The sequence below is a fragment of the Microtus oregoni genome, unplaced genomic scaffold (assembly GCF_018167655.1).
Source record: "Microtus oregoni isolate MIOR12 unplaced genomic scaffold, Mior012 000023F_ref0000262, whole genome shotgun sequence".
Lineage (NCBI taxonomy): Eukaryota > Metazoa > Chordata > Mammalia > Rodentia > Cricetidae > Microtus > Microtus oregoni.
Window position 1 is genome coordinate 4,468,481 of NW_024543082.1, and position 27,037 is coordinate 4,495,517.

General features: G+C 49.6%; 1 protein-coding gene across 2 annotated transcripts in view; it reads left to right on the top strand.

The window, feature by feature from the left end:
• Mylk (myosin light chain kinase) overlaps positions 1-27,037 on the top strand; it is a 253,252-nt gene that overhangs the window by 218,983 nt on the left and 7,232 nt on the right. For both annotated transcript variants that reach the window (XM_041673002.1, XM_041673003.1), the window contains 8 exons: positions 606-638; positions 739-832; positions 2,103-2,306; positions 8,259-8,476; positions 10,369-10,492; positions 18,081-18,233; positions 20,503-20,626; positions 26,908-27,037. In XM_041673002.1, the coding sequence (XP_041528936.1) occupies positions 606-638; positions 739-832; positions 2,103-2,306; positions 8,259-8,476; positions 10,369-10,492; positions 18,081-18,233; positions 20,503-20,626; positions 26,908-27,037 (1,080 nt within the window). The remainder of the gene's footprint in view (positions 1-605; positions 639-738; positions 833-2,102; positions 2,307-8,258; positions 8,477-10,368; positions 10,493-18,080; positions 18,234-20,502; positions 20,627-26,907) is intronic.

A 27,037-nucleotide genomic window follows, 5' to 3' on the forward strand; every position in this document is an offset into this window, starting at 1 on the left:
CACCTTCCTCCCTGTGCCTCCGGCGCCATGCTGGTACCTACCTCATTCTGTGACATATGTAATTGACGCTTACTTCAAGTGTCTCTGTTTTTGCCTATACAAGTAAATTATAAGCTTCAGGGAGGGAGAAGAGACTATGCCTTGTGTTATGTGTGTTATGTCATGTGCCCACATAACTGGCAAGATGCTTGCTATACTGCTAGAATTCAATAACAAATGTTCAACAAATGTATAAACAGACATAACAATGGAAGTAATTATAGGTTGCTCGCTTCCAGACCGTGGAAAAGCGGGACTGTCGCAGTGGTGTGTGGGTTCTGAAATACCAAAAAGACTGGAAGAAATGTCGAAGGGGAGATGTCTGGGGGTCACTGGGTGAGAGGAGGGGATGACAGTTAGACATGGTGGTGGAGTGAGGCTGGGATGAGGAGGCCAGAACTTGCCAGTCTGCATCTGGCTGTTTTTACAGTAAGGACCAGCCCACTTCAGGGGATGCCCATGTGATCCAGGTGTGCTGGCATCTGGAAAAGCCCACAGCATGCCTTGCTCTAGGTGGCCTTCAGTACTAACCACCATGTCCTTTCTGTCCTTCCTTGTCTCTCCAGAGCCAAAGGATGAAGTGGAAGTGTCAGATGACGGTGAGTGAGGGCAGCTATCTTTGGAACAGGCTCTTGGGATGGAGGGGCTGAGGGGGGAATCCGATGGCTCATGCTCACCCTGACCTGTGCCCCCCTGCAGATGAAAAGGAACCTGAGGTCGATTATCGGACAGTGACAGTTAACACTGAGCAGAAAGTATCTGATGTGTACGACGTTGAAGAACGACTAGGATCGTAAGTGGAGTTCCAAACTGCCTCTGGGTCCCAGGGTGAGGGTGGTGCCAGACCCCAGTTCACCCCAGTGTTCTTCCTGTGCTGTTCTAAACCCAGCTTCCTCCCACTGAGTGTCTACAGACCAGGAGGGAATGACCCACAAGCCCATCCCTTGCCAGGGCCCCTCTCTGCAGCGACTCCTGTGGTTCTCTACAGACTCCGCTCTGTAGGAGCTTCAGGCCAGGCCTTCTGTGCCTCTGCCCACAGCACAGCCCTCAAACACAAGGACCATGTGTGAATCAGTTCTCTTTAGCATCCCCTGCATCGGGGATGAAGTAGCTGGGCCTGGCGAGCACTTTCTCTGTAGCTGCACCAACTCGAGGGTTGCCAAGAATGCCCCGTGAGCCTCACAATTCTGGATGAACTAGCCCTGTGCCGCCATTGACTGAGCCTCACTCCCTAGGACATAAAAGACTCTGCTGCTCACACACCAACAAGCTGTTCGTCTCTCCCAGCTCTCAGTCTCTGGAGAAGCATAAGAGTTTATTTAAGCGAATAGTGGGGTGGGCTTGGGGTCAGGTAGCTTAGTTAGTAGAGTGTTTGCCAACCAGGCACAAGAGCCTGGATTCCACTCCCAGCAGCACATAAACCAGATGTGATGGTGCACATCCCAGAACTCAGGGGGTGAAGGCAGGAGGATCAGAAGTCTCAAGTCAAGGTAGTCATTAGTTTGAGGATACTCTGGGCTCAGTATCCTTTTTTTTTTTTTTTTTAAAGAAAAAAGACAATATGGCTCAGCTTTTATTTCTGGTGGTTTGGGGGAACCGAGGGCACAGTGTAGGCCTCTTACCAGGTCTGGGGAGGAAGTCATCTGTTGGAATAAGAAGAACTCCCTGTTTCCGGCAGGGGAAGCCGATCTGTCCTACCCTCCAGAGCATCTGGGCTAGAGCAGAGGGAGGACAGACGTTCAGTGGTTCTGGTTTTGGGGGAGGACCTCAGTCCTTCTTCAGGGGTCCTGGCACAGGGAAAGGAAGAAGTCCACCCTTAAGATGAAGTAGGATGTTCTTTATTAGTCAAGAGTATTTTAGGTCTGAGCTCCACACCTGGATCACGACTACTCAGCTATGTAGCCGTGGCGAACATGTAAGTGAGCAGGTGTGTGGTTGTGTCCAATAAGTTTCTACTATAAAAAGAGTAAGGCCAGATCTGCCTCACGGGCTGTGGTTTGCCACACCCCAGCTTCGTAGAGAACTCTGCTCAACTCGGCTTTTCTCTTTCCTTTCATTGACAGTGGGAAGTTTGGACAAGTCTTCCGACTTGTGGAAAAGAAAACTGGAAAAATCTGGGCAGGGAAGTTTTTCAAGGCCTATTCCGCCAAGGAGAAAGAGAACATTCGGGAGGAGATCAGCATCATGAACTGCCTACACCACCCCAAGCTGGTGCAGTGTGTGGATGCCTTTGAGGAAAAGGCCAACATCGTCATGGTTCTGGAAATGTGAGTGGCACTGTAGTCTGAGAGCCCCTACCTGCCCCCTACCTGCCCCCTACCTGCCCCCTACCTGCCCACCTACCTGCCCCCCTACCTGCCCTCCTACCTGTCCTTCTACCTGCCCCCTACCTGCCCTCCTACCTGCCCTCCTACCTTCCCTCCTACCTGTCCCCTACCTGTCCCCTACCTGCCCTCCTACCTGCCCTCCTACCTGCCCTCCTACCTTCCCTCCTACCTGTCCCCTACCTGCCCCCTACCTGTCCCCTACCTGCCCACCTACCTGCCCTCCTACCTGCCCGCATCTGCCCCCTACCTGTCCCCTACCTGCCCTCCTACCTGCCCTCCTACCTTCCCTCCTACCTGCCCCCTACCTGCCCTCCTACCTGCCCCCTACCTGCCCCTTACCTGCCCCTTACCTGCCCCCTACCTGCCCTCCTACCTGCCCTCCTACCTGCCCCCTACCTGCCCTCCTACCTGTCCCCTACCTGCCCCCTACCTGCCCTCCTACCTGCCCCTTCCTGCCCCCTACCTGCCCCCTACCTGCCCCCTACTGCCCCCTACCTGTCCCCTACCTTCCCCATCTGCCCCCTACCTGCCCCCTACCTGCCCCCTACCTGTCCCCTACCTGCCCTCCTACCCGCCCTCCTACCTGCCCCCTACCTGCCCCCTACCTTCCCTCCTACCTGCCCTCCTACCTGCCCTCCTACCTGCCCCCTACCTGCTTCCCCACTCCCAACAACCCCGTGTTCCTCACCATATAACACGGTATGATGGCCAAGATACTCGCCAGCACCATGACCAGGGCTGGTCAGTGGGAAGCATAATTGGCCCTGGCCACTGCACAGCGGCCTGACAGCAGCCTTGGCACCTCTGCAGCCTTTGTCTTCTTGTTTCCTTGTGAACGAGCCTAGCTATAGCAGATTCCTTGCTTTACAGGGCGGTCTCACCTGGAGGTAGTGTACGGTAGGAAAGGAAGGAACAGGGCCATGTCTTACCTTCCTTGCAAAAGAGGAGGGTACCCAGATTTGCGAGCTCGGAATTCTGGAATAGAGCCCTCTCTCTAGCCCCTCTGCTTCTTACTGTTCCCCATTCCTCCCTGTTGAACAAGTTTGATTAGTCACTCGGCAGAGTAATGCTTTCTCTGCTGGGTTACACAGAAGGTGGGGGTTGAATAGATGACCTGCAGACAAGGCTTTCCCAGAATCCATTATTTCCTCCATACCCCAGATGCCCACTTCCCTTATATACATGCACATACATCATTAAGCCACCTACATTTTTCATGGGCTTCATGTGCTGAACCTTATTTTTTTAATATATAAAAGCACGTTAAAATGTAAGGAAATGCATGCAGCTGCATGTATTCTTATCCATTCACTCACCTTCCCTGCTGCTACACCACCAAAGGTAAACGGTTTTAGTGGGTTTTGCTGTATCCTTCCAAAGTTCTTTATGAAAATGCAAACATAATATGGCCTGTGCACTTTTACTGTCCTGCCTTTTATCACAATGTGTGGCTTGAACTCACTGTCCTGCACCGGATAGTTTTCAGTAAACTACCACCCTAGCAAGCCCTGCATCCTCCAAGCTCCGAGGGACTTCACAGTATACACATGCCACACCACAGTGTGCATCCTCCAAGCTCTGAGGGACTTCACTGTACAGACACGCCACATCACAGTGCGTGTGTCCTCTGAGCTCCGAGGGACTTCACAGTATACACATGCCACATCACAGTGTGTGTCCTCCAAGCTCCGAGGGACTTCACAGTATACACATGCCACATCATTGTGTGTCCTCTGAGCTCCGAGGGACTTCACAGTATACACATGTCACATCACTGTGTGTCCTCTGAGCTCCGAGAGACTTCACAGTATACACATGCCACATCACTGTGTGTGTCCTCCAAGCTCCGAGGGACTTCACTATATGCATGTCACATCACAGTGCATGTGTCTCCTAGCTCTAAGGGACTTCACAGTACACACATCCACATCATGGTGCTTGTGTTCTCTGAGCTTCGAGGGACTTCACTGTACACATGCCACACCCCATTGTACATCCTCTGAGCTCCGAGGGACTTCACAGTACACACGTGCCACATCACAGTGCGTGAATTTGCGCCAACTGCTTTTGATAAGAGAGGTCAGCAGGTGCCCCGCCTTATTTTGCTTTTGCAGACATTGCTTGCAGCCTCGCACACATGTTGTCACTGACACCTGTGCATGCCCATAGCATGCAGCCTCACACACATGTTGTCACTGACACCTGTGCATGCCCATAGCATGCAGCCTCACACACATTGTTGTCACTGACACCTGTGGGTGCCCATAGCTTGCGTCCCAGAAGTGATGCTGCTCAGGGTGAAAGAGCATGGTCACTGGAGGGTTTTTGAGTTGCACTGAGCACCTTGAACTTTGGATCAGTGTTTTGGAGAAGATGGGCTGTCTACTCTGGCGGGCATTCCTCCCCAGGAAGGACCAGGCCTGAGAATGCAGTGAGCTTCTTCTCTCCTCAGCACAGAGACACTCGGCAGGCTCCTCCCAAAAAAGTGCTCTTAGGACAGGAAAAAAAATGGTTGACAGTGCAGATGTGAGTCAGATAGCCCTCCGTCAGAGCCCAGCCCACCTCTCATGACCTGACCTTGGATAGGTTACTGGGTTCTGTAGAAGAAGCTGTTGCTCCCTCACAAATGCTGCGGGATTAAGTGGAAGAGTTCTTGTGAGTGAGGCTCAGTGCTCAGCCCTAGGCAGCTAGTAGAAGAAAGATACGTTGACTTTTTCTGTATTCGGATCTGTTTTCCACTTAGAAGTATCCTGAGCACATTTTAGCCTCCAAGCAGATGCCGTGGAACAAGTCCTTTCTCGTACTCGGGAAGCCTGCCTTTGAGCTCTGTTAACTATTAAAAGGGATTTTTTTTAATTGTTAGGTTCTACCAGCCAAAAGGTATTCAGATTAAATAATCTCAAGCCCCCCCATTTGGCTATAAACACCTCCTTTCTGTGGAATCGCAAAAGGCTCAGAGAACATTTTCACTAGTATCTTATGGTCAAATGGTCAAGTTCAGCACCACCAACCCCCTTTTAGGACTATGGAGCGCCTGGCTGTGACCCTGGCCCCATTTTCAGTATCTTCGTGGGCTGAGATCTCACATTTGTTCCAGAATGGCTCACTTTGTCCAGGCAGTGTGGGTATGTGAAGACGTGGAGAAAGGCTTTATCTTTAGAAGTTCAACCTTGAGCAAGTTCGTGAGGGGGGCAGGAGGCAGGCGAGGCTGGGTAAGGCCAAGCAGCGGCACCAGTGGGCAGAATACCATACTTAGCTTGGAATTGGGACTTGGCAAGCCAGGTGGAAAAAGCAGAGAAATGTAAGGAGGTTTCAGCTGGTCTGGCTTTCATCCCTGCACCCCACTCCTCCCCCACGGACGAAACGAGTCTCACAGGCACAGATGCCAGATTAGCCTCTATTGAGGGTTAGGAACTGGAACCAGGGCTCATCCTCCACCTGGTCACCCTTCTAACCTAGTCTAACACATGGCCACAGACAGGGGAAAGGTTGACAGTCTGCAGGGCAAGTTTATGCTCTTGTTTGATAGAGAAACTGAGAGAAAGTAAACACACTCCGGAGTCCCTGCCTCAGACATGCGGAAAGAAGGGAGAGCATGCCCGCAGCCTGTCTGACTTTGTTTCTGAACAAGCCCGGGTCACACAGCAGCAAGGGTCCTTCTGGCTGCTGGCCTGGGCCTGGGCTTGCCTTGTCGGAAGTGCTTGGGACTGGCCAAGTGGTGGTGGGAGGCTGAGCCTTGAAGAGGATATGAAGTTTCAGCTGGGTCCCTGGGGGCTGATGTCATCTTTGTTCCACTGTTAGCAAAGTGTATAAAAGAGCATCCAGATAACTGCCAAGAGACAAGGAGGAGATACTGGGTACCAAGTCCCTAGATAGCATTGTCCTCTCTGACTGCCAGGGAAGGCTTGCCCGGACCTTGAGCTCTGGGGATAAGTATGGTCCCTTGGGATGGGTAGTGTTGGTGATAGTAAGTATCCATCCATTCATTTGCTCAGTATCCCTCAGTATCAATTTACTAAGAACACATTTCTTCTGGCCCCATCCTGGCCCATGTCTGTGGGTAGCAACCTTTAGCAAACCAGTATTTTCTCCCTGCAGTCTTGACCATTTTGAAGAGAAGCCTACAGAACTATGAGACTTAATATTTAACTCCTTCTGTACCAGGAAGTGACTAAAGAAATGCCTTAGAAATCCGTTAGATACAGCCGTGTGAACTGAGTAAGTTACCTACCTCTAGAAGTGCAGCCATATGAGCTTCGTGGCTCAGACAGACACAGCTCAGAGATCCCCCCCAGAAGCCAGACTAACACCTGCTCTCTCAGAACAGTTTAAGCTTAGAGGCAGACATTTGTGGGCACCTTGTTTATGCTTGATGCTGGCAGTTGCAAGTGAGAGCCTGGGAATGAGCCAGGCTTCATACAGCTGTGGTGACCAGCAACTGAGACAAGACAGGCTTGATGCACAGCGCCGAGACAGGGCATGGAGGCTCTCGTGTGGCATAGGGGAGGTTTTCGCCAAGAGCTTGAATTTCAGTTTCTCACAGGAGCCAGAGCAGAGGAAGCCAGGATGTCCCAAACATGTCTGGTCATTCGAGTGACCTAAGGACTTTTAAAATATGTGAGGAGCCTCAGATTCCTCGCAAGACTTTACAGAGTCAAATCTCTGAGGGAGGATGTTGAGCGTCTGTAGGTTCCTACATGTAGTTCCTCATGTTGTGGTGACCCCAACCATAAAATTATTTTGTTGCTACTTCGTAACTATAATTTTGCTACTATTGTGAATCCTAATGTAAATGTATGGTATTCAGGATATCTGATACGTGACCCCTGTGAAAGGTCGTTTTACCCCCAAAGGGGATGTGAGCCACCAGTTCAGAAACACTGTCCTAGAGCCTTGCTGGAAATCAGCAGAAATGAAGGCCCCAGGACAAGAGGCGCCACCTGCTGGCTGTGAAGGGTCTTTCTTCTCTGGGTGGTTCTAAAGTGTCTGTTCTAGCTCCTTCTAGTGGCCGGAATACTCACCGGCCTTTACCGGACTCAGCTTCCAGAGGATTGTCTGTCTCCCCTGCAAGGGTGAGTGGCAAGGAACTACCTGGCCCAGAGTCACAGCTTGTAAAACTCCGAGACTGGATTCACACGGCGCATTATTGATACCTATTGTCACATAGGTTACCAAAGCAGGCTTCAAATTCTCTGAGCAGTGAGCAGGGAAAGTGGACTTAGAGGCTTGCAATGGGGATCAGAGAAGACGGTACACCTCAGACACCAGGGCCGCGTGTTCACACAGGGCCTTACGTTGGCCACCTGAAATTAGTAGTGGCTTCCCAGATATGGGTTCTGGAAGTGGAGTGGATTACACATGCCCGGGACACACAGTCCACCAGGTGTGTGTAGAAGCGAGAGAAGCTTGCTACGGCTAGAGAGAGTAATCTCTTAGAGTCAGCTGATCTGTTATAGCGATAACAATAGGCTACATCAACTAATTCCAGCAACTTTGCTGAGGATTCTCATTATCAAGGACAGTTTTCTCTTCCTGACTATGCAAATATATTCTTATCGTCTATTGAAAAGTGAATATTTGAAATGTCAGTTCCCTGTACCTAAAAGCATAGCTGGGGTCTATAAGAGAAAAAGACAACTAGGGACAACCCTTCTGAATAAGGCGATTTTGTCCTTATTTCTCTGTCCCTGCATGGCCTGAGGGCTTCCTGGCTTTCAGATGCTCCACTGAGCCCTCCAATAGCCTAGCAGGTACATGTGTAGAAGAATGAATGGGGCTTAGAAAGCTGCAGAAACACACCCTAGCCTACCTCGGCAGGATACCCTGCCATTCTGGTCCCTAGAACCCTAGGATGTGACCACAGTGCCTTTCCTGCCTCCTCTACCCCCACAGCGTGTCGGGGGGTGAGCTGTTTGAGCGCATCATCGACGAGGACTTCGAGCTGACGGAGCGAGAGTGTATCAAGTACATGAGGCAGATCTCGGAAGGGGTGGAGTACATCCACAAGCAGGGCATCGTGCATTTGGACCTCAAGCCCGAGAACATCATGTGTGTCAACAAGACGGGCACCAGGATCAAGCTCATTGACTTCGGTCTGGCACGAAGACTAGGTAAGGCCATCATCTATCTGTCATGGTGGCAGTGGCTGTGTGTGCTCTACACACTGCATGTTGGAAATGCACAGTGTTGGAGCCAAAGTCAGAGACCAGTAAGACTTCTCAGGTTCAAATCCAGTCCCTACTACATACTGCTCTATCACACTAAGCCGAACTAAACAGTACCTGCCCCATAGAAGTGTTAGGCTGCTAAGGCATGATGGCAATAGTCCTTACGCACAGTACGCGTCTTGGCATTAACTACATATATGATGATGGTGATAATGCAGCTGGTGGTAATGGGGACAGTGGTGGGAAGATAATGGGGATGATAATGATGACAACGACTCATTTTTGGTGATGACGGCTGCTCACATCTGTATTATGTTACAGCTTGCAGAGTGCTGTCACATTAAGAGAATGTATAGCCAACCTCACTCCTTCTTACCCGGAGGAGGGCATAGTTGAGGAGATGCCCAGCAGGTCCCAGTGACGTGCTGAGCCTGGCCTAGGAACCCTGGACCCAGCTCAGCATGCCCGGGGGCTCCCTGATATCTGCCATTGAGCTGCATCCTTCTCCCTCCCAGACACTACCGTTAATACAGAGCTGTAGGGATGGAGTGAGCGAGTCTGTGTCTTACCACCCCGTGAGAAGCAAGAAATAGTTAAACAAGATAATCCCACCTGGTAAGCCTTCCAGGACGTCCAGGCTTATGTTGGTCATCCAGAGGACACTGAGGGTGTGAGGTCCTCACAGGCATGGACTTGTTTGACAGCCAGCCCAGTATGGCCAGAGCCCTCTTTGATACCGAGCAGATGTTTGTTTTATTATCTTCTGCCACCAGGATGGGTAGGATGGTAGCCAGCACATAGGACCTTCCTTTGGACAGTAATCACCAATAAATGGAACAAACAGGGAAGCACTGGCCTCAGGATCTGGCAGTGACAGAGCCCAAGGAACACAGCGTTCCGGTTCCTTGGTAGAGGGGCACTATGGGAACAGTGATATCTGAGGACCAAAGAACAGGGAAGCAGTTAAAAAGTAGCGGGGAGTTAGGTGTGAGCTGGGGTGGGAATTCAGGCTGTGAAAGCTGGTAAGGCCTTGCTTTGGAATATCTGAGACGGGTCCTGATGTGTTGAACCAGACCAGATGTGGCTCCCAAGCCAAAGCTCTACTACTGCTGACATCTCCCATCCAGGAGGTGGATTCTGGCCACTAATGGACATCTCTGCTCCTTTATGGCCCAGATCGACCACTTTGGAGGTTAGGTCTCTCCAACTATTGTCCAAGCAGCAGAGGAGAGGAGAAACCAGAGACTTAGAATAAAGATGAGAAGCAGTGGATGGGGGTGTGGGGAACCTGGACCAGCAATCAGACCACCTGGGACCAGGTCCTGAGCACTTTTAGTGAGCTGGATGGGGAAATCACCTCACTTCCCTGAACCTCTCTTGCCCGAGGTAGCACGGAAATCATCCTCGCATTAAGGAGAATGTTGTTATAAAATCCTTTTAAGGACGAAGGATGTATCCAATGTAAAGACAAATCCCTTTGAAGCTCGTAACAAAGTACAGCAGACATAGTGAATGTTAGCATCCCAGTCTACTTGAAATTATTGGACACAAGTCACAGTCTCTACCTTGGGGGGTTGGCCTGCCAAAGATACAAACTTATGAAAGGACCACTCAGGGACAGGTACTTTAGTGTCCTCTTCTACACTCCTGCCCAACTCAGGGCATTTAAGCTATATATTGAGAATATAACTTATTGGTTTTCCTGGTGGGTTGATGTATTGACAGGTGGCCAGGTGCTTGTGTGTGGAACACACCTGGAGGTGAAGCCCTTGTCTGTGCCCCAGGTTAACTCGGTGATATGCTGTCTATTGACCCCCTCTCCGTTCTGGTTTCAGAGAACGCTGGGTCTCTGAAGGTCCTCTTTGGAACCCCGGAATTTGTGGCTCCTGAAGTGATCAACTATGAACCCATCAGCTACGCCACAGACATGTGGAGCATCGGGGTCATCTGCTATATTCTGTGAGTCCCAAGGTTCTTGGTGGGGGGAACACTCCCACCAGAGGGCCCCCAAGTGGCTATGTAATAGTGAGGGAGAGGCGAGGATGGATCACTATGGGGACCACACCCTCCAAGCAGAAGGGTGATTGGTTTCCATTCCTGGCTCTGCCAGCCCATCCTGTTCCTGGGCCTGCATCACCCTTCCATAGCCACATATAGTGCCACACATAAAGATCTCCATGATGGATGCCTCACTAGTGCTGGCAGCCTGGGGGCTTTGGTCGGGCTTATGAGGTGAGAGGAAGCACGGATGAGCATCTTCACTGTTTTCTGAGGGCAGAACCCCATCCTCACAGGATGGACACCCCCTTCCTGGCTCATCTCTCACTCCAGTACATATATACTGAGTAGTGAGCATTCTTCATGGAGAGGCTTCTATGGGAACAGCAGACAACAGATCAATACAGTAATTAGTTAGCAATGCTGGAGGGAAAGAGGAGAAGCCAATGGTATACACCAGTGCTAGGCAACCTATAATATATCTCAACCTCTGTGGTAATGCCTCAGATTGCAAGCTTGGCCTCAGGACTGGGCCACCAAGATTCCACACTTCTAACAGGACCCACACACCCGTAGTGTTTGTCCAAGGCTACATTTGGAGTAACCAAGCTCCACTTACTTTTGTTGGGTTGTAATGAAGCTTCGGTCACAGTCATGAGCCTTAGAAGCCACCATTGAATTTGTGTGGCAACATGCAATGGTGGAATGATCTTCCTAAAGCTGTGGCATTCATGCAACTGCTAAGTCTGTTATTGTCGGGGTTAGGGGTGTTGCTCGATCAGTAGGGTGCTTTTCCAGTGTGTATGAAGGACTGGTTCAGGCCTTGTCACTGCACAAGAACATCAAGATATGACAGCATACGTTAACAGTCCCAGCACATGAAAGATGGAGACAGGAGAATAAGGAGTTCAAGATCACCCTCAGCTACATAACCAGCCTGGGCTTCATGAGACCCTGTTTCAGAAATATATACATATGTATATTGTCACTAAAACAAAAGGGAAAGTAAACTTGAGGCTAGAGAGATGGCTCCGTGGTTAGGAACATTTACTATATTCTTGCAAAGAACTTGGGTTCAGTTTCCAGCACCCATGTCAGGCAGCTCACAGCTCCCATTCCAGGAGATCCAAGACCCTCTTTTAAGTATTCTTTCTCTCAATCTCTCTCTCTCTCTCTCTCTTTCTCTCTCTCTCTCTCTCTCTCTCTCTCTCTCTCTCTCACACACACACACACACACACACACACACACACCAATTTTAAAAAAATTTTATTTTAAGGAAGATCTCAAGGAATGTTCTCTAAGACATTTGGGGTCTTCAGCCCCCAGGGCGAAAGTTAACTCTTAATGCCCAGTCAACTTAAGAAGCTCTGTTAGAAAAACTCTGGTGTGACCTGGATTTTCACATCCTCAGAGTTTTACCGTCACCGTGGCCTGTGAGAACGGCCTCCTTCCCTTAGACCTGGGCCATAGCGTTTGTGCCACAGAGAGTCCCTGCCTCTCTTGCCTAAAGTCACCGTCCTCCAGGCCGGAGAAGAACCCCTGCGTTTCTCTGCCTCTCCCTGTGCTCTCTTGGAGGAGGTGCTAGTGATGGAGGATGCTGTACTGGATGCTTTTTCCCTGTTCCTAGTTAAGTGCAGAACAGAGGCCAATAGCTCAGTCTATCTCTTCTGGGGCTAGTGGGGCAACCAGATTCATTTTGGTCTCTGGCCTAGTGAAACACTGAACCCTGCAGAAACCATGTTTGGTGAGCTCGCTCTGGACAACCCTGCTGGTGCTGTGACTTAGCTTGGTCCCAATACTTGCAGAACTGCCTGTTACAGGAGGCCTCTCTTACTTCGGCACGGGGATCATCTGATCCTCTGATATTCACAAGAGCAGATCTGATCTCACACAAATGTAGAGTGGGTCTCGGCAGGGGATTGACTGTATTGGACATCAAAGTGACTAGGGCCATGGAAGCTGCATGATTGACTGCTTGCCGTGGTCCGGGCAGGTGACCAAGTGTTTCATTTTTCCCAGAACTAAGAGTTTCCTAGGGAATGGGACTTTGATCATAAAAATGGGAATAGTCCCAGACAGACAAGGAGAAGTCGCGGTGGTAATTGGTCTGCTCTGTCCGTTTTGACAATGAACACATCCCTGTGTCTCATGCTGGATCAAAAAGCCAGACAGAACCAGCATCCTGCAGACCTCGGATCCGCTCATGCTCACCCTCCCAGAGACCAACATCATCCCTTTATGCTGAAGCTAATGGTCAGGTCTGTCTGTCCTCGGGCGTCATGAAATGACCCAGAAGGGAGCAGCTGGCTTCTTTTACTCTAGCCATGAGACCAATGCATACTGTCACACACAGCTGTGGGGGCTCACCATCTAAGCTGTACAGCATGCCATTGTGTGAACATAATCCAGTGAATGACGGGGCCTTAGGTAGTGTCCAGTGTGTAGCGTTACAACCTTTGGGCACACGTGTTCTTAGAATAGCTGTGCATTTCTGTTGGAAATGTAACCTGGAACTTGGAGTACCGGGTCAGAAGAGCACTGTGTTTTAAAATAAAAATCCTTTTAGATACTGCTACCGCACCCCCATTGTTTACTAGGTTGCCTCTAAAATGCAGACTAAGAAATAAAGAGGCTTTTTAAATGGGGAAGGCAACCTTGATGTACAGGAACTGGCCTGGTAATAGGAGTAAAGAAAGGGATGGGAGGCAGATAACAAGAAGGCTCAACCGCAGCTCGGTGTCCTGACAGCTGTACCCGGCTGTACCCGTGGCTGTGACAGTTTTCTGAACTGCTCCTTAAGGACTGGTCCAAATCTGTGACTTCCTTTCAAGAGCTAGGGGGCTCTCATAGAGTACGTGATGGTAAAAACAAAGATTGGAGCCAGCCCAATGGCTTCCCTTCAGCCCCTGCTGTGCAGAACCAGGGCTGCACTGGAAGCGGCAGCAGAGGCTCTTGAGTGCCCTTGTGGCATCTTTTGCCCTGCCTCATCCCTCGCTTTAGAGTGGGTTGTCTGTCTAACAGTTCCTACCTTGGCCTTTGTATAGAAAGTCCTCCTGACCCCCTGTCTAGGACCAGTGAGTGCTACTGGGTCTCACTGGCCAAATCATAGTGTGTTTTTATAATGTTCTACAGTGGTTGGGGAGTACCTCCTGAGCTACAGAAAGCTCCATCACATCCGTGCAGGGGGATCCGGCTTCATCATGGGAATCTGAATTCCTCAAAAATTCAGCAGTTCCAGGGGAGGCCTCCTGCAGCAGCTTCAAGTATTGGGACTAAGCTAAGACATAGGGCCAGAAGGTCTGACCACTTCGAAAAGCAGGGCAGTTCCTGTCCTTGCATGGAGACAGTGGCAGCACCCAGGAGATCCTGAAGAGGGAGGTTCCTTGCATCTCCTTCTGAAGGTAGCTTGAGTGGACAGGAAGAGTGTGGGGAGCTCCGGGCCACACTCCCGGAAGGAAATCATAAACCAGCCTTCCTTCCAGAAACCTCCTTCCCGCCTGCCCACCTTCCCTCCCTGGTTCCTGAGCACTGGGTGTTTCCTTACACCTGGGGAAGCCACTCTTGACTGAGCCCCACCCCATCCCTATTCCACCATTCCTGCCCTCTCTGCGAAATCCCAAGGAAAAGGAGGTCATTACCTGTTCCCTTTCCCTAGTGCCTCATCCTCCCAACCCCAAAGAGCCAGGGGCCATCCTCTAACACTGTATACATGTCAGGGAAATGCCTAGAAAAAGAGAGTGTGTGGCTGTAGCCTCTGTCTGCCCTGCCTGGGATTGAGCCACCCTCCCATCTGCTGAGCCCAGGAATGCTTCCGATTCCTGCCTCTTTGCTCCCTTGCCAAGCCCAGCCACTACCTTCAGGTTTTGCCTCTCTGGCAAATATGACTAAACCCCTAGTTTAGTCCCTGGTTCCGCCATGAATCTGCCCAGCTGTTTCCGATTCTCCACTGGGGATTCCTAAGGCTTCTGAAAGCGGGATAAAGCGTTAAGCCCTTTGGAAGTGCTGAGCAGTTCTGCCGACAGGCATGCTTTCCCATAACTAGCCACTCATTCAGTTAGAGGATGCCTGTGACTCCTGCGATGGTGCAAGGGTAGTCCAGAGGCATTTCCATGCTCTCCGCTCTCCCGACTTTCCACCCTGACTGCGAGAAGAACAGGCTCAAGCCTCAGATTTGATGGTGAAGCTCGGCTGTGTGTGGGGGGGTGAAGTATTAAGCAAGGCCAGACATGGTGGCATTCATCCCAGCACATGGGCGGCAGAGGTCAGCCTGATCTTCAGAGCAAGTTCCAGAACAGCCAAGACTACACAGAGAAACCTTGTTTTGAAAACTAAAAAGAAACAAGCAAAAATAATCAATTAGGGGACCAGAGAGTTGGTTCGGCAGTTAAAAGCACTTGCTGTTCTATTATAGGACCCAGGTTTGGTTCCCAGCACCTGCATGGCAGCTCATAATTCTCTGGTAACTCCAGTTCCAGGGGATGCAACACCCTCTCCTAGTCTTCTCGGGCACAGGCCACACATGTAGGCACACAGACATACATGCAGACATTCATATACATAAAACAAATAAGAATTGAGCAATTAGCACAGGGACATAAGGCTAGTCTAGCATGCTTTTGGCTTGGGTTTAATGCCCTGCATTGAAAGGCTATTAAGAAAGTAGAACACCCTGAAGAGTCCATGGTCCAGATTTGAGAATGAATGTCAAGAATCCACATGATTGAGAGAAAAGCCAAGCATCCAAGAACTTGCCTAGACAGATAGCAGTTTTATGAAAACTGGGTAAGTTTTTTGATTTGAAACTAGATAACACTGGGGGTAGGGTGTCATATAGCATTAGTGTATTTGCTAACTGGTTGGTAGGTTGTTTCTAAGATAAAAGGACACGTGACCCTTTTTGTAAGTTCTAGTAATAAAATCCAAACCAGAAAAAAAAATTGCAATCCCAAACTAAGCATGGTTGTTCACACCTTTAATCCCAGCACCTGGGAAGCAGAAGCAGGATGATCAGGAATGCCAGGAAGTAGAAAGATAACCAGAAGCACAAGCATTACTAAAATACCCCAACTCTACCTTGGTCATGATGCTCTGTGTACCAGTATTGTAAGTTTCTAATTCAGGGGGAACTCGGGCCAGCAGAGAGCCCAGCAGAACAGAGTGTCTCAGATGGGTGTGCTGCCAGGAAGAAGCAGTGCCAAGGCCAGAGGCTGGGGCTCCCCGTGCCTGTGACGTGGACAGCGATTAAGACCTGTCGTTTGTTGCAGGATTCCAAGTCCTAATTAGGAAAGGAGGCATGCAGAAGGGGCCGTTTTGGCATTCCTCAGCAAGACTGTTTGCTTTCCCTGCTGTGCTCTGGGGCACTGCAGGACTTTCCCTCTTCTTGCTTCAAACAGAAAATGTAAGGGTGAAGAGAAGCAGGTGCCCGCAGGCGAAGACAGGCTGCATCTTGGTGGAGCTTTCTTAGGCCACACACATCACAGAGGTCGGGGAACTGAAAGGTCCCTAGGAAACCCAGCCCAGTCAGTATGGTGTCAAGATGGAGTAGCACATAGCAGTGTAAATTCAAAGACTGGCAGCCTTCTTTCTACCAGGCCCTCATGGGCACATGATCAAAACTGATTCAGATTGCCCTCATGGACTTAAGTCAGCATCTTGCTTTAAGAAAAGCCGTCTGCCATGGTGTACTGTTACTCAAAAACACAAGTATGTTAACTAGAGTGAGAAAATACACACTCACCAACGCTAAACTCTTTGTACTTGCGTTCAGCAGGGGCTCCTCCCATGGGCACCCTTCTCCCAGTGTTTAAGTGGGTGTTGTTCAAGCACAGTGTTCGGGTACAAGCAGATTTCGTACACTGAGGCCTTTTGAATGCTGAACAGCTCCAGCAGCTGTCGGTGTGTTGTGGTTTATGGTGATGGATTAATAAGGATTTGGGAGCAGGATGCTCATAAAACCCTGACTTCAGGGGACCCTGGGTGTATTTCACGGAATTTGGACAGGGTCAGGAAGGGACTGAGTACAGTTTTCAAACTGAAGCGGTAGGGGCCATTTGTTGAAGCATTATTAACAATTTAAAGATGGTGGCAGTCGAGCACTGATGTTATCTTGGGGGGACTCTGGGCAGCTGTGCAGGTCATACACCCAGAGTCAGCCCTTGGTTTGAAATGCAAGGTGAGGGGGCTGCAGGCCAAAAAAGAGGTATTCTGAGGTCACAAGTGAGGATGGTGAGCTTCAGTCTGTTCTGCTGGACTTTGGGATCGCTGCCCTTCAAACTGTGGCTTAGGCTCCTGGGAGATAGTTCACACCGTGTGTGATATACATGGTGCCGGATGAACCCTAACTGCTCCATGCACTAGCGCAATGCTTACAACTTTCTTAATCTGCACAGAAATATGAGCACACAGCAGCAATAAAGGGTTGGCCTGGGGGTTCAGGCTCCAATGTCTGGGACTCTGTTAGGTTACCTAACAAATCTGTACCTGGCCTCACTTGCCATCTCTATATAACGAAGAGGTGAAAATTACCTGTGTTCCGGGGCGGTGTTAAGATGAAATGAGTTCATCTGTTTCCGATCTTTACACCGCGGGTGGTAAAGCGTGCTCAGTGCCTGCTGCTGCTGAAGACAGGACAGGACAGTTAAGGAAGAGACTGTTTTGGAGCACGAAGAGAAGGTGGACACCAGAAGGTAGGGAAAGTGCCTAAGGTCACTTAGCTGATGAGGCTGTGCTCTGTCCTCTGCCAGCCAGCCTGGAGATGGGCTTCCCAGAGGGACATAAACGCCTCAGGCAGCTTGTGCCTCCTTGCTGGTTAAAAGTCCTCATGTTTATTGGGCTCACATTTGATGAGTCATCCTTATATGGTTCCTCCCACACACACACATCTGGAGGGATATAAAGAAGTAGAAAGGAGAATACAGAAGAGAACATAAAAAATTAGATGGGAGGGGCTGTAGAGATGGCTCAGAGGTTAAGAGCACTGACTACTCTTTTAGAGGTCCTGAGTTCAATTCCCAGCAACCACATGATGGCTCACAGCCATCTATAATGAGATCTGGTGCCCTCTTCTGGCATGCAGGCAGACATGGAAGGAATGTTATATGCATAATAAATAAATAAATCTTAAAAAATAAAAACTAGATGGGGGGGAAGGGACTCAGTGAAAGTTCTGAGGGCTGAGAACCAGCCTGAGGTTGGGAATGGAAGAGGAAGATGGAATTGGGGAGGGTCTCGGCTCTGCTTTGTACATCATGAAAGTCTGTAGATTAATCAAGTCTTCCACCTCAGCCTCCCAGGTGGTTGATGGAAAGAGGCCGGGGATCCTAGGGGTGACTTAGGGAATGCAGTGAGTGGCCGAGAAGAGACACAGAAGCTATATGGTTTCCTTCTTGGAGGTAGAGGAAGGGCAGGTGCACGAGCCATATAGTGCGTGCTTCAGAGTGCAGGGTGAGCCCCCACCTTTGACCTCAGCTCACTTAGGGAAATCATGCTCCCCCCATACCTCCCAGCTCAACTCCCCATCATTCTTGTTCTTCTGCTCTTCTCCCCCAGGGTCAGCGGACTGTCCCCTTTCATGGGTGACAATGATAATGAGACGTTAGCCAACGTCACCTCTGCCACCTGGGACTTTGATGATGAGGCGTTCGACGAGATCTCGGATGATGCCAAGGATTTCATCAGTAACTTGCTGAAGAAGGATATGAAGTAATAGGCTGGGGTGGCGGTCTTGTCAGTCTCCTGGCTTGTTTCCAAAGGCAGGGCCTTTCTTTATTCGTGAAGTTCCCTCTTCCTGGCTGCACTCAGTCCTGTGTTCCCCGAAAAGGAAAGAGTGGTCACTAAGAGACCCAGCTAGAAGTTGTGTATAGTGGTCCCTGCTTCCAGGTGCCAGACACCCCGCCCACTTTAGAAGCACAGAACCCCCATTGGAATGGTGGCCCCTGAGCAAGGGTCTCAAGGAGAGGACAGCTTCTCCTTTGTGATGACTGGCGTTTATTGTCTGTTTTCCTGTGGCCCTCACAGTCTGGCAGACCCCACAGGACCTCGTCAAGGTTCACAGGGGGGAGTGCCTGCTTAACTTACAAGCACAGATGACAGAGACGGCCAATAGCTCATTGGAGAGTCCTTTTTATATCCCCAGATTATTCTGGCTTGGTGTTTTATTCACATTGAAACTATTCCTTTGATACGGCCCAGTTTCTTCTAACACAGACAAACTGGTAACCAGTGGGTGCTGGGGTGTCCCTGCCCATGAAATCAAGCTGTGAAGGAAGATTAAACATGCGGCCTTTATCATAGTTGGAGCGGGCTAGGTAGAAGAGATGAGCTGAGGTTACAACTTGTCGGTCTGTCTCTCCAGGTGAGTGGAGTCAGCTAAGTTACAGCCAGAAGGTAGAGGCTCTGCTCAGGAGCCTCTGTGCTCCTCAGGAGCTGCTGGGGCCGGGAGCTCTAGGCTAACAGGTGTCAGCCCAGAGGCAGAACCTGTTTCCAGTACCCGCCCCCTGCTCCGCCCCCAGCTCCAAGTGGGGCTTGGCAACAGGAGATAGTTGCGACCATGCCAAGAAGGGTGCAGTTGACATGGGTGATGTGACAGGAGCAGGAGGGAGGCAGCCACCTCCAGGGGTAGGTGAGAGGTTCAAAATTGGCAGGTGATTTTGCAACCTGACTACCACCTGGGCATCTGGCCTGCGGCTCCCTGTGCTGTAGCTTGTCACCTTCCCCCCCTCCCCACCCCCCCCACCCCCCGCTAGGAATAGGAGAGAGCGGTTGCTATAGGTGACTGCTGGAGATCCTCTTAGATGGCTGTGCCTAACCTCCTAATGCCCACCGACCCCCGAATCCTCTTGAGCCTCCCAGATTCAGACTCCCCGGGTGATAGCCACTCCTCCGCACAACGTGAGGAACGCACAGTTGTGAATTATATTCACAATTCTTCCCAGCCTCTTAGTGGCCACGGTGGTTGTGTCAGAATTTAGCAACCCCAAAAGACTCTGGGAGTCATGGGAGTCTGGATTCCCTTTTAAGGTGAAGGATCCTCCTCCCAAGATAGATAGCATGTTTCTGATCACACTGGCCCAAGCATGGATTTTACAAACTAAACTTCGTTCATAGAAGATGTGATAGATGAAGCATTGTGTGGATGCCCCGGCCTTAGAATGATCTGGCAACAGGCTGTATTAGCCTCCTCTGTGCTTATAAAACAGACTTCCTACAGAACAAGCTCCATTATATAATCCCTAAGCCCAGCACACCTTCCAAAGCCCCCATCTATCAGTCACTGTTTTCTAAATGTCTGTGATGGAGTTCTACACGCAGGATGCAGACATATGAAGACTGTAAGTCAACTTAAAGCATCATGGTCCCTTCATCCGAAGATCCCCACGAGGACTGTGCTTCTTTCTAGCCACTTTCCTTTTTTTGCTGGCATGTGGTTCTTTGGATTTAGTCTTGTTCGCCTTAAAGTGATAACCCTGAAATGTTTCTCAGTTCCAAAGGCTCTCGGGAAGATTAAATGAATTTCAGTGCAGTTCCTAGGCTGCCCTAATTTAGAAGTTGTATGTAGGCCACAACCTCTTTGGACTGTGACAGGATAAACCTGATACTCAACCACACTATAAGACACGAAAATTCAGAGGTGCTCACAGGTTTTGTCTTAGTGTTCCATTCTCATCCCCTGTTTGGAGAGGCAAAAGGATCAGGCCCCTGTGTGACCAGCAGAATGATAAAACCTCCCTGGAATATGGTGTCATGTGTAGATGCCTGTAACTCTAACCCTCTTGACCCCCAGAAGGTTGAGAATCTGCTGGTGGTTAAGCTGGGTCCAGTCACTGCAATCCAGAGCAAGGGGAGAAGGGACCAAGCGCACAGTGCCCCATCATTGTGTGTGAGCTGGGAACGGGCAGCCCTGGGCTGTGTCCATTTATCATCTCGGAGCTCCCCTCCTGTTCAGAAACCCTCTGATCTCTACCTCCATCAGAAACCGTCTGGACTGCACCCAGTGCCTTCAGCACCCATGGCTGATGAAAGACACCAAGAACATGGAGGCCAAGAAGCTGTCCAAGGACCGGATGAAGAAGTACATGGCAAGACGGAAGTGGCAGGTAATGTGGGCTCCACGGGGACAGGATGCTGCCCTTCAGATCAGCTTTATTCAGGCCCAGTCGACCATAACTTGATGCCAGGAAGGTCTGAATGTGCTTCTGAAATGACCTCTGTCCAGTGTAGATAGCTGATTAAGGCCCAGAGTTACTTAAGTCCTGAATTCAGAATAGCTTAGAGGAAACTCCAGTCCTGTTCAGCTTTGTCTCATGGGGACCAGAGGCCTGTGCAGCCTGCACACCTAGGTTAAATTGCTAGTGCTCCAGTCTTCCTGGCTGGGGAGGAGCAGCATGGCCTGAAGAGTATCTGGCAGTCCTAGAGAAGCTGAGCTCCATAAGGGGAGCGTGATGATAACGTATTTCCTTGACGGGGGTGGGGAGGGCGTATGCTCCAAAGAGGAAACAGTGGTAACTTTATCGAGCAAGTGGGGAGAACACTGGTACCAAAAATTGTGGGAAATTATGAGACAAGTTTCGAAGTGTCTTGGACAATGCCTGGAACACAGTGCAATGCCGTCAGTAGCTAGTATGTATGGAGGACCGGCCGCGGGTCAGGGCTTATTCAAAGATGTCCTGTGTGCTAGTCTCTTTTTCCTTTTACCATGATAAAACATCCGTAAGGGACAAGGCTCAGAAATGAGGCATGGTCAGTTTTGGTGAACAAGTCACAGTGTTAGGAGATTGGGCCACTGGTCACACCCTATCTGCAGCCATAAAATAAATCAGTGAACAGTCAGCTTGCTTCCTTTTTATTCAGCCTAGGACTCCAGCCATAGAATGGTTTTGCCCACAGCAGGTGGATTCTCTCGCCACGGTGAACCTCATCTAGATGATCCCTTACAGGCCTGCCCAGAGGCTAGTCTAATCTAGATGATCCCTTACAGGCCTGTCCAGAGGCTAGCCTAATCTAGATGATCCCTTACAGGCCTGTGCAGAGGCTAGCCTAATCTAGATGATCCCTTACAGGCCTGTGCAGAGGCTAGCCTAATCTAGAGAGCCCCTCTCAGGTGTGCCCATGTTAACACTAAGTACCAACATCACATCTGTGCACTGCTTTCATATCTTATCATCGTAGCGATTAGTGTCCCCACTTCACAGTCAAACCAAGGAGGAGAGTAGATGAGAGAAGTCATCTGGGGTCATGGTGGAAAACCAGGAAATCGAGCCTAGAATCTGGCTCCAAAGTACAAGCACTGATAATACCAGAACTGCCTCTAATAGCAAGATGGTAATATTTCCATCCAGACCCTAGAGCACTTAGCACCTTCTCCATCTGTTTGATTCTTTCTTTTATCACGATTTGAATTGTAAAACTCCTGGGCTTCAGGAGAGGACATGATTTCCATAGCCACGGAATATATGGTGCAGTGGGAAACCAAAGCAAATGTCACATGAAAGAACACACACACGCCAGGATTTATACACGATCGGGAGCTCCATGACCATATATGTGTGTGTGGATGGCGAGGGGGCATTCCACTAGAGTTGACACGGTTCTGAGAAAACCCTTCAGGGGCAGAAGCTGGGAATTTAGTAGAGCAGATACTTAAAGCCCAGCGGTAAGGAGCAACAGCATGGTGGAGGGATTGGCAGGTGGAAAGTGGGCCCATCTTGAGACTACGTAGGACTGGACATAAAGGGCGGAGCCTTTAGCAGGAGGGTCAAGGTTAGGAGCACTGAGACTGCCCGTGTGATGGGGAAAAAGGAGTTCATGGAGCACTGTTCACTACCACACAGTGACTAAACCACAGTTCCCTTAGAAAACACAACTTCACACAAGGGTTGAAAGTTGAGGAATCACCACAAGGGCCTGCAGGCTCAGGGTGTAAAAGGCTGGCGTCTTGAGCACACAGCAGCCAGAGCCCTGCTGCAAGGACAGGTGGGAAGCCCTGGGCTGATCTGACTCCTTCAAATACAAAATGGGTTGGAACACCTGCCTCACTCACCTCCCGGGGCCTTTCCAGTCAGAGTAGAAAGTACACTTGATTTTTTTTTTTTAAGTATGTACAAATCAAAGTTGTCTTTGTTGATGATGCTCTGGCCGTCAGGTGTCGAGGGTTCTTTGGGAAGGAAAGACAGACATCAGTCAAAGAAGCAAGTCTAACTGGATCTCGCTTGCATAAGGCACTGGTCAGGGCAGCTGTCACCTCAGAATATCTGCAAGTGGCTCTAAGCCAGGAGGGTGCTGGGGCCAGGGCATGGGCACAGAGAGGAGCTGTGGATGAGGGAGATTGGGAGAGAGAATGGCTCTCTCTGCAGCTAGGGACCCACAATTCACAACGCATCTCCTAGTTGCTGGTTTTGCTTTTTACTGGCAATAGTATTTTCTGGAAGGGTGGGGGATCAAATTCAGAAAAAGAACCTTGTTTCCCTATTTTAATTTAAGCAAAGCATTTGGAAATAACTTTTCTGCAAAACTGCACACCCATTAGCCCGTAAAAATCTCACTTAACATGAATGTCCCTGGGAGTAATTTCACTGGGAACAGTTCAGCCGTGTTGACCTTCTGGTAAGTTGCTTCCTTAAGGAAATATTTTCCACATCTAAACTCCAGTTCCAGAAGTTTGGCTTCTCCAGGAATATGGGACTCTGTCTCAGAGTAGCCAAGGGGGTGTGCAGCAGGACACGGGGAGTAGGACTGGGCTATCCAGGGAGAGGGAGCAGGGGGCACACGTGGCATGCTGACTCCAAAAGGAACCTTCTAACTATTCTGTTCTGATAAAAGACTCCAAAAAACAGGGAGAGGGAGCTAGCTGGCCTGCTAACAAAGCCCTCCATGCAAGGCTAGGTGGGGCACGGATATCTAATCACATTATTGATCTTTGCATAGTTATTCTGAGAGAAGACATATTTCCAATTCACACTGAAAGACTAGTCCAAAGACGGTTGCATGAAGTATGGCAATTGGGGTGGGTTGGACAGGGTTACAGGGCTTCTGTCTGCAAACTAGATGTAAAAGACTGGGTGTTGGAGGAGGAGTATGTAATTATGATTTTTCTTAGGCCAACCAACCAGCTCCCAAATAAAGAAAGACACAGAGATTTATTATTAATTATTATTATTATTATTAATTACGAATGCTCGGCTTTAACTTAGACTTGTCCCACTAGGTCTTTTAACTTAATTTAACCTGTTTCTCTTCATCTATATTTTGCCTTGGGGCTTTTTACCTTTCTTTCTCTTGTCTGTCTATCTGGCCCCTGGTGTCTCCTTCTCGTCTGCTTTTCTTCCCCCCACACCCTAAATTCCTCCTCCTACTTACTCTCCCTGCCCAGAAGTTCCACCTGTACCTCCTCCCTCACTACTTAGCTTTTTATTAGGCCAATCAGGTGCCTTAGGCAGGCACGGTAAACAGTAACACATAAACAAATATTGTGCAGCATAAGCAAATGCAACACATATTTACATAGTTGAACAAACGCAACAGATTTTTGCATAGTCAAACAAATATTCCGCAACAATAGCAGAAGGCAAAGAAGAGTGGAAGTTAAAGGGTTAAAGTTAGCTGCATTTATTTTCTAGGAACCAGAGAGACTCCAGCAATGTATATAAAATATCAGAGTCTGTTCTATATTTTAATGTGGATATATAAACACAGACTGCTCGTGGCGATCATATACCTGTCGGGGCTCTTGTCCTGGCGCTGTTTTAAAACTGGGTGCAGGCTGGTGCTTAGATGACCAGCTTGCCTAAGTTTTCCAAGCATTGTTCAGCTGTTAACACTGAGAGACCCAATCCTGGGAGGTGAACAGTCTTGGGCCAACAGTTCTGGTCATCCTAGCTGGGTCTCCAAGAGCTGGGGGATTGGGACTATATTCGGGAGGCCTGGGCACACAGCACCTACCAGAAGCACAGCCTTAGCCAACCTTCTCCTCCAACAAAGAGAGAGGCTTTTGCTAAACAAGCGCAAGAACTAAAACTTGGCTCTGTTGATTTTTGTTACAAAATTTCCAAAGGTCTTTGTGAAGCAGCAATCGGGTTTTTATTTTTCAGCTCAGAGACATGCAACTGGACTAGACAGCTCTGAGAACTCCTTGCTACTGCTCTACAGAAAGCAGTTTCCAAAGAATTGATTCTGATGTCGATAGTTTTAAATTTTTCATTGTTTAGTGCTTGCAAATATCCCCACTTAAGAACTGATATGAACGCCTATGTCTGCTGGAAGTTTCTCCACAGGACAGTGTCTTCTCTTAATGCCTTTGCTGCTCCTTCTGAAATCCTGCAGCTTTTGTTTGCCTCGCTCTGAGAAGTTTGTATTAGTAATTTGATTACAAAATAAAACCAAGAAAGAAGAAAGACATCATCTGGCCACAGCATGCAGGGAAAACAGTCCTGATCAACCCCACTCCCCATGTGTCTGGAATCAGGGCGCCCGGGGGGCTCAAGGCAGAAGGTGGGGGTCCTTAGCAGGAATCCATAATCTCTTGGGGTAAACTAGTGCTGCAAGAGGATTAAAATCTTCTGGCTTTTATTTAGGATCCAGACTCCAAGGCTCAGAGAAGGGAGAACTAACTTGGACAAGGTCAGAGAGTAATGAGCAGCCAGAGAACTGACCTTGTTGGGAAGGGGTCCTCTGGCTTAGACTCCAAGGCCAGGACAAACCAGTGTGTGTTGGAAAGGGGCTAGTCAGCTGAGGAGGGAGGATCAGGCGATTAGGGAGTGGGCTGCTGAGATCTTGACTCCACTGGGATGGATGCCACCTCATCAGTTCCCAAGACAAGGTAGGTTCCCATGGGCAAAGGTGGCTCTTTCTACACTACAACTGGCAAAGCAAGCAACCAGCCAGCCAGACCACCAGGAGAGCCTGAAGGCTGGCACATGGTCTTACTCTGAAGGGTTACCACCGTCTCTCTTCCCCCTACTTGGGACTCCCTGGGTTATGTTCAGGTTCCCCCACGTACCCACCCGCACACTCCACTGTGGTAGCATGAAGCTAGGGGCATGCCCACACTCCGCAGTGCTATGTGGAGGAAGCGATCGATGGCCAGATGTCAGTCAGTTTGAATGTTTGTCCAAAGTGCACAGAAATAGGTTGCAACAAGGAGGGCAGAGTAGCAGTTAGGATTGCAACAGAGGTCTCTGCTTAAGACACATACGCAACACATGCATGCGCGTGCAGGCACACACACACACTTTTGCACGAGCCCTCAATAGCCTGGCATTCTCCACTTTTGAAATAATCAACCTTTTTACTGAAAACACTGTCTTTCCAAATAGTCAAAACTGTGAGGCCAATGAAATCCACGAATGTGTGAAATTAATTCTGGAAGAAAGTGGTTTTGCTAGCACAGTATGATGTCCCCTGAGTGAGGGCAAGGCAAGCACCTATGAGGAGGAAACTGGTTTCCTTTTCACTCCTACAAGGAGCCAGTCTGAGGTGAGGTCAGCTCTGTGAGTTTAAGTCTCTGGTTGCTGAAGGAAGATGCTTTGGGCTATCTTAGCTAACCCCGCTGACCTTGGGGAAAGGCTGAGAAACTGTCCTGGAAGATGTGAGTCAGAGGTGCCGCTGTCCCCCAGCACCTCTTGATAGAAATCCTAGGCTGGATAGAATTGTCACAATGTGTGGAAACTATGGGACTAGTCCTAACCCTACGCAGCAGAAATTCCTCCCTCTCCCAAGTGGCCATTGGAGTGTTTGTCTCAGACACGCGAGTGGACACAAGCGAGTCCACTGTGCAACCATAGTCTTGTGCTGGGGCCACCAGGGGTGTTTCCTCAAATCTCTGAAGTATCTCAGTCATAAACAGAACAAATGAGGCCTTGGAGACCACCTCGCCCAGCCCCTTCTTTCTACACAGAAGGAAACTGAAGCCCGGAGAGATCAGATGGCTTGCCCAAGGTCAATAGAATGCCGCTTCGCTTTTCTGGACCCATGGGTCTGGAGTAACTAGCTCCTTGACCAGTTGAAACCCTGCTGCAGGCATTGTTTTATGAGCACAGCCCCGCTGGGCCCAGTCAGCAATAAGTCTTTGGAGCTGTCTCGGGCTGCAGTGGCTTTATATAAACTATCCCTTTTATGGGAGTTGAAGCACAGTATGAAAGAGTTTTTGTCTCATGTTGACCTTGTTTAGTCACATTAACGCACACATCAGTTCCAGGGCCCATTCCATTCTCCGAACATCTTCGGACACGCTGACAGTGTGAGCAGAGCGAGGCTGGGCTCAGTCCAAAGGCCCTGCGTCTAGCAGCTACGTCTCCCATCCTGGGCTCTCCACCTCTGATCAGAACTTGCTCACTGGAACCAGGACCGCCGCCTGAGTCCAAGCTCCGTGTCTATTTTTCAGAAAACGGGCAATGCTGTGAGAGCCATTGGGAGACTGTCCTCTATGGCAATGATATCAGGGCTCAGCGGCAGGAAGTCCTCCACAGGGTCACCCACCAGCCCCATCAATGCAGAGAAGCTAGAGTCTGAAG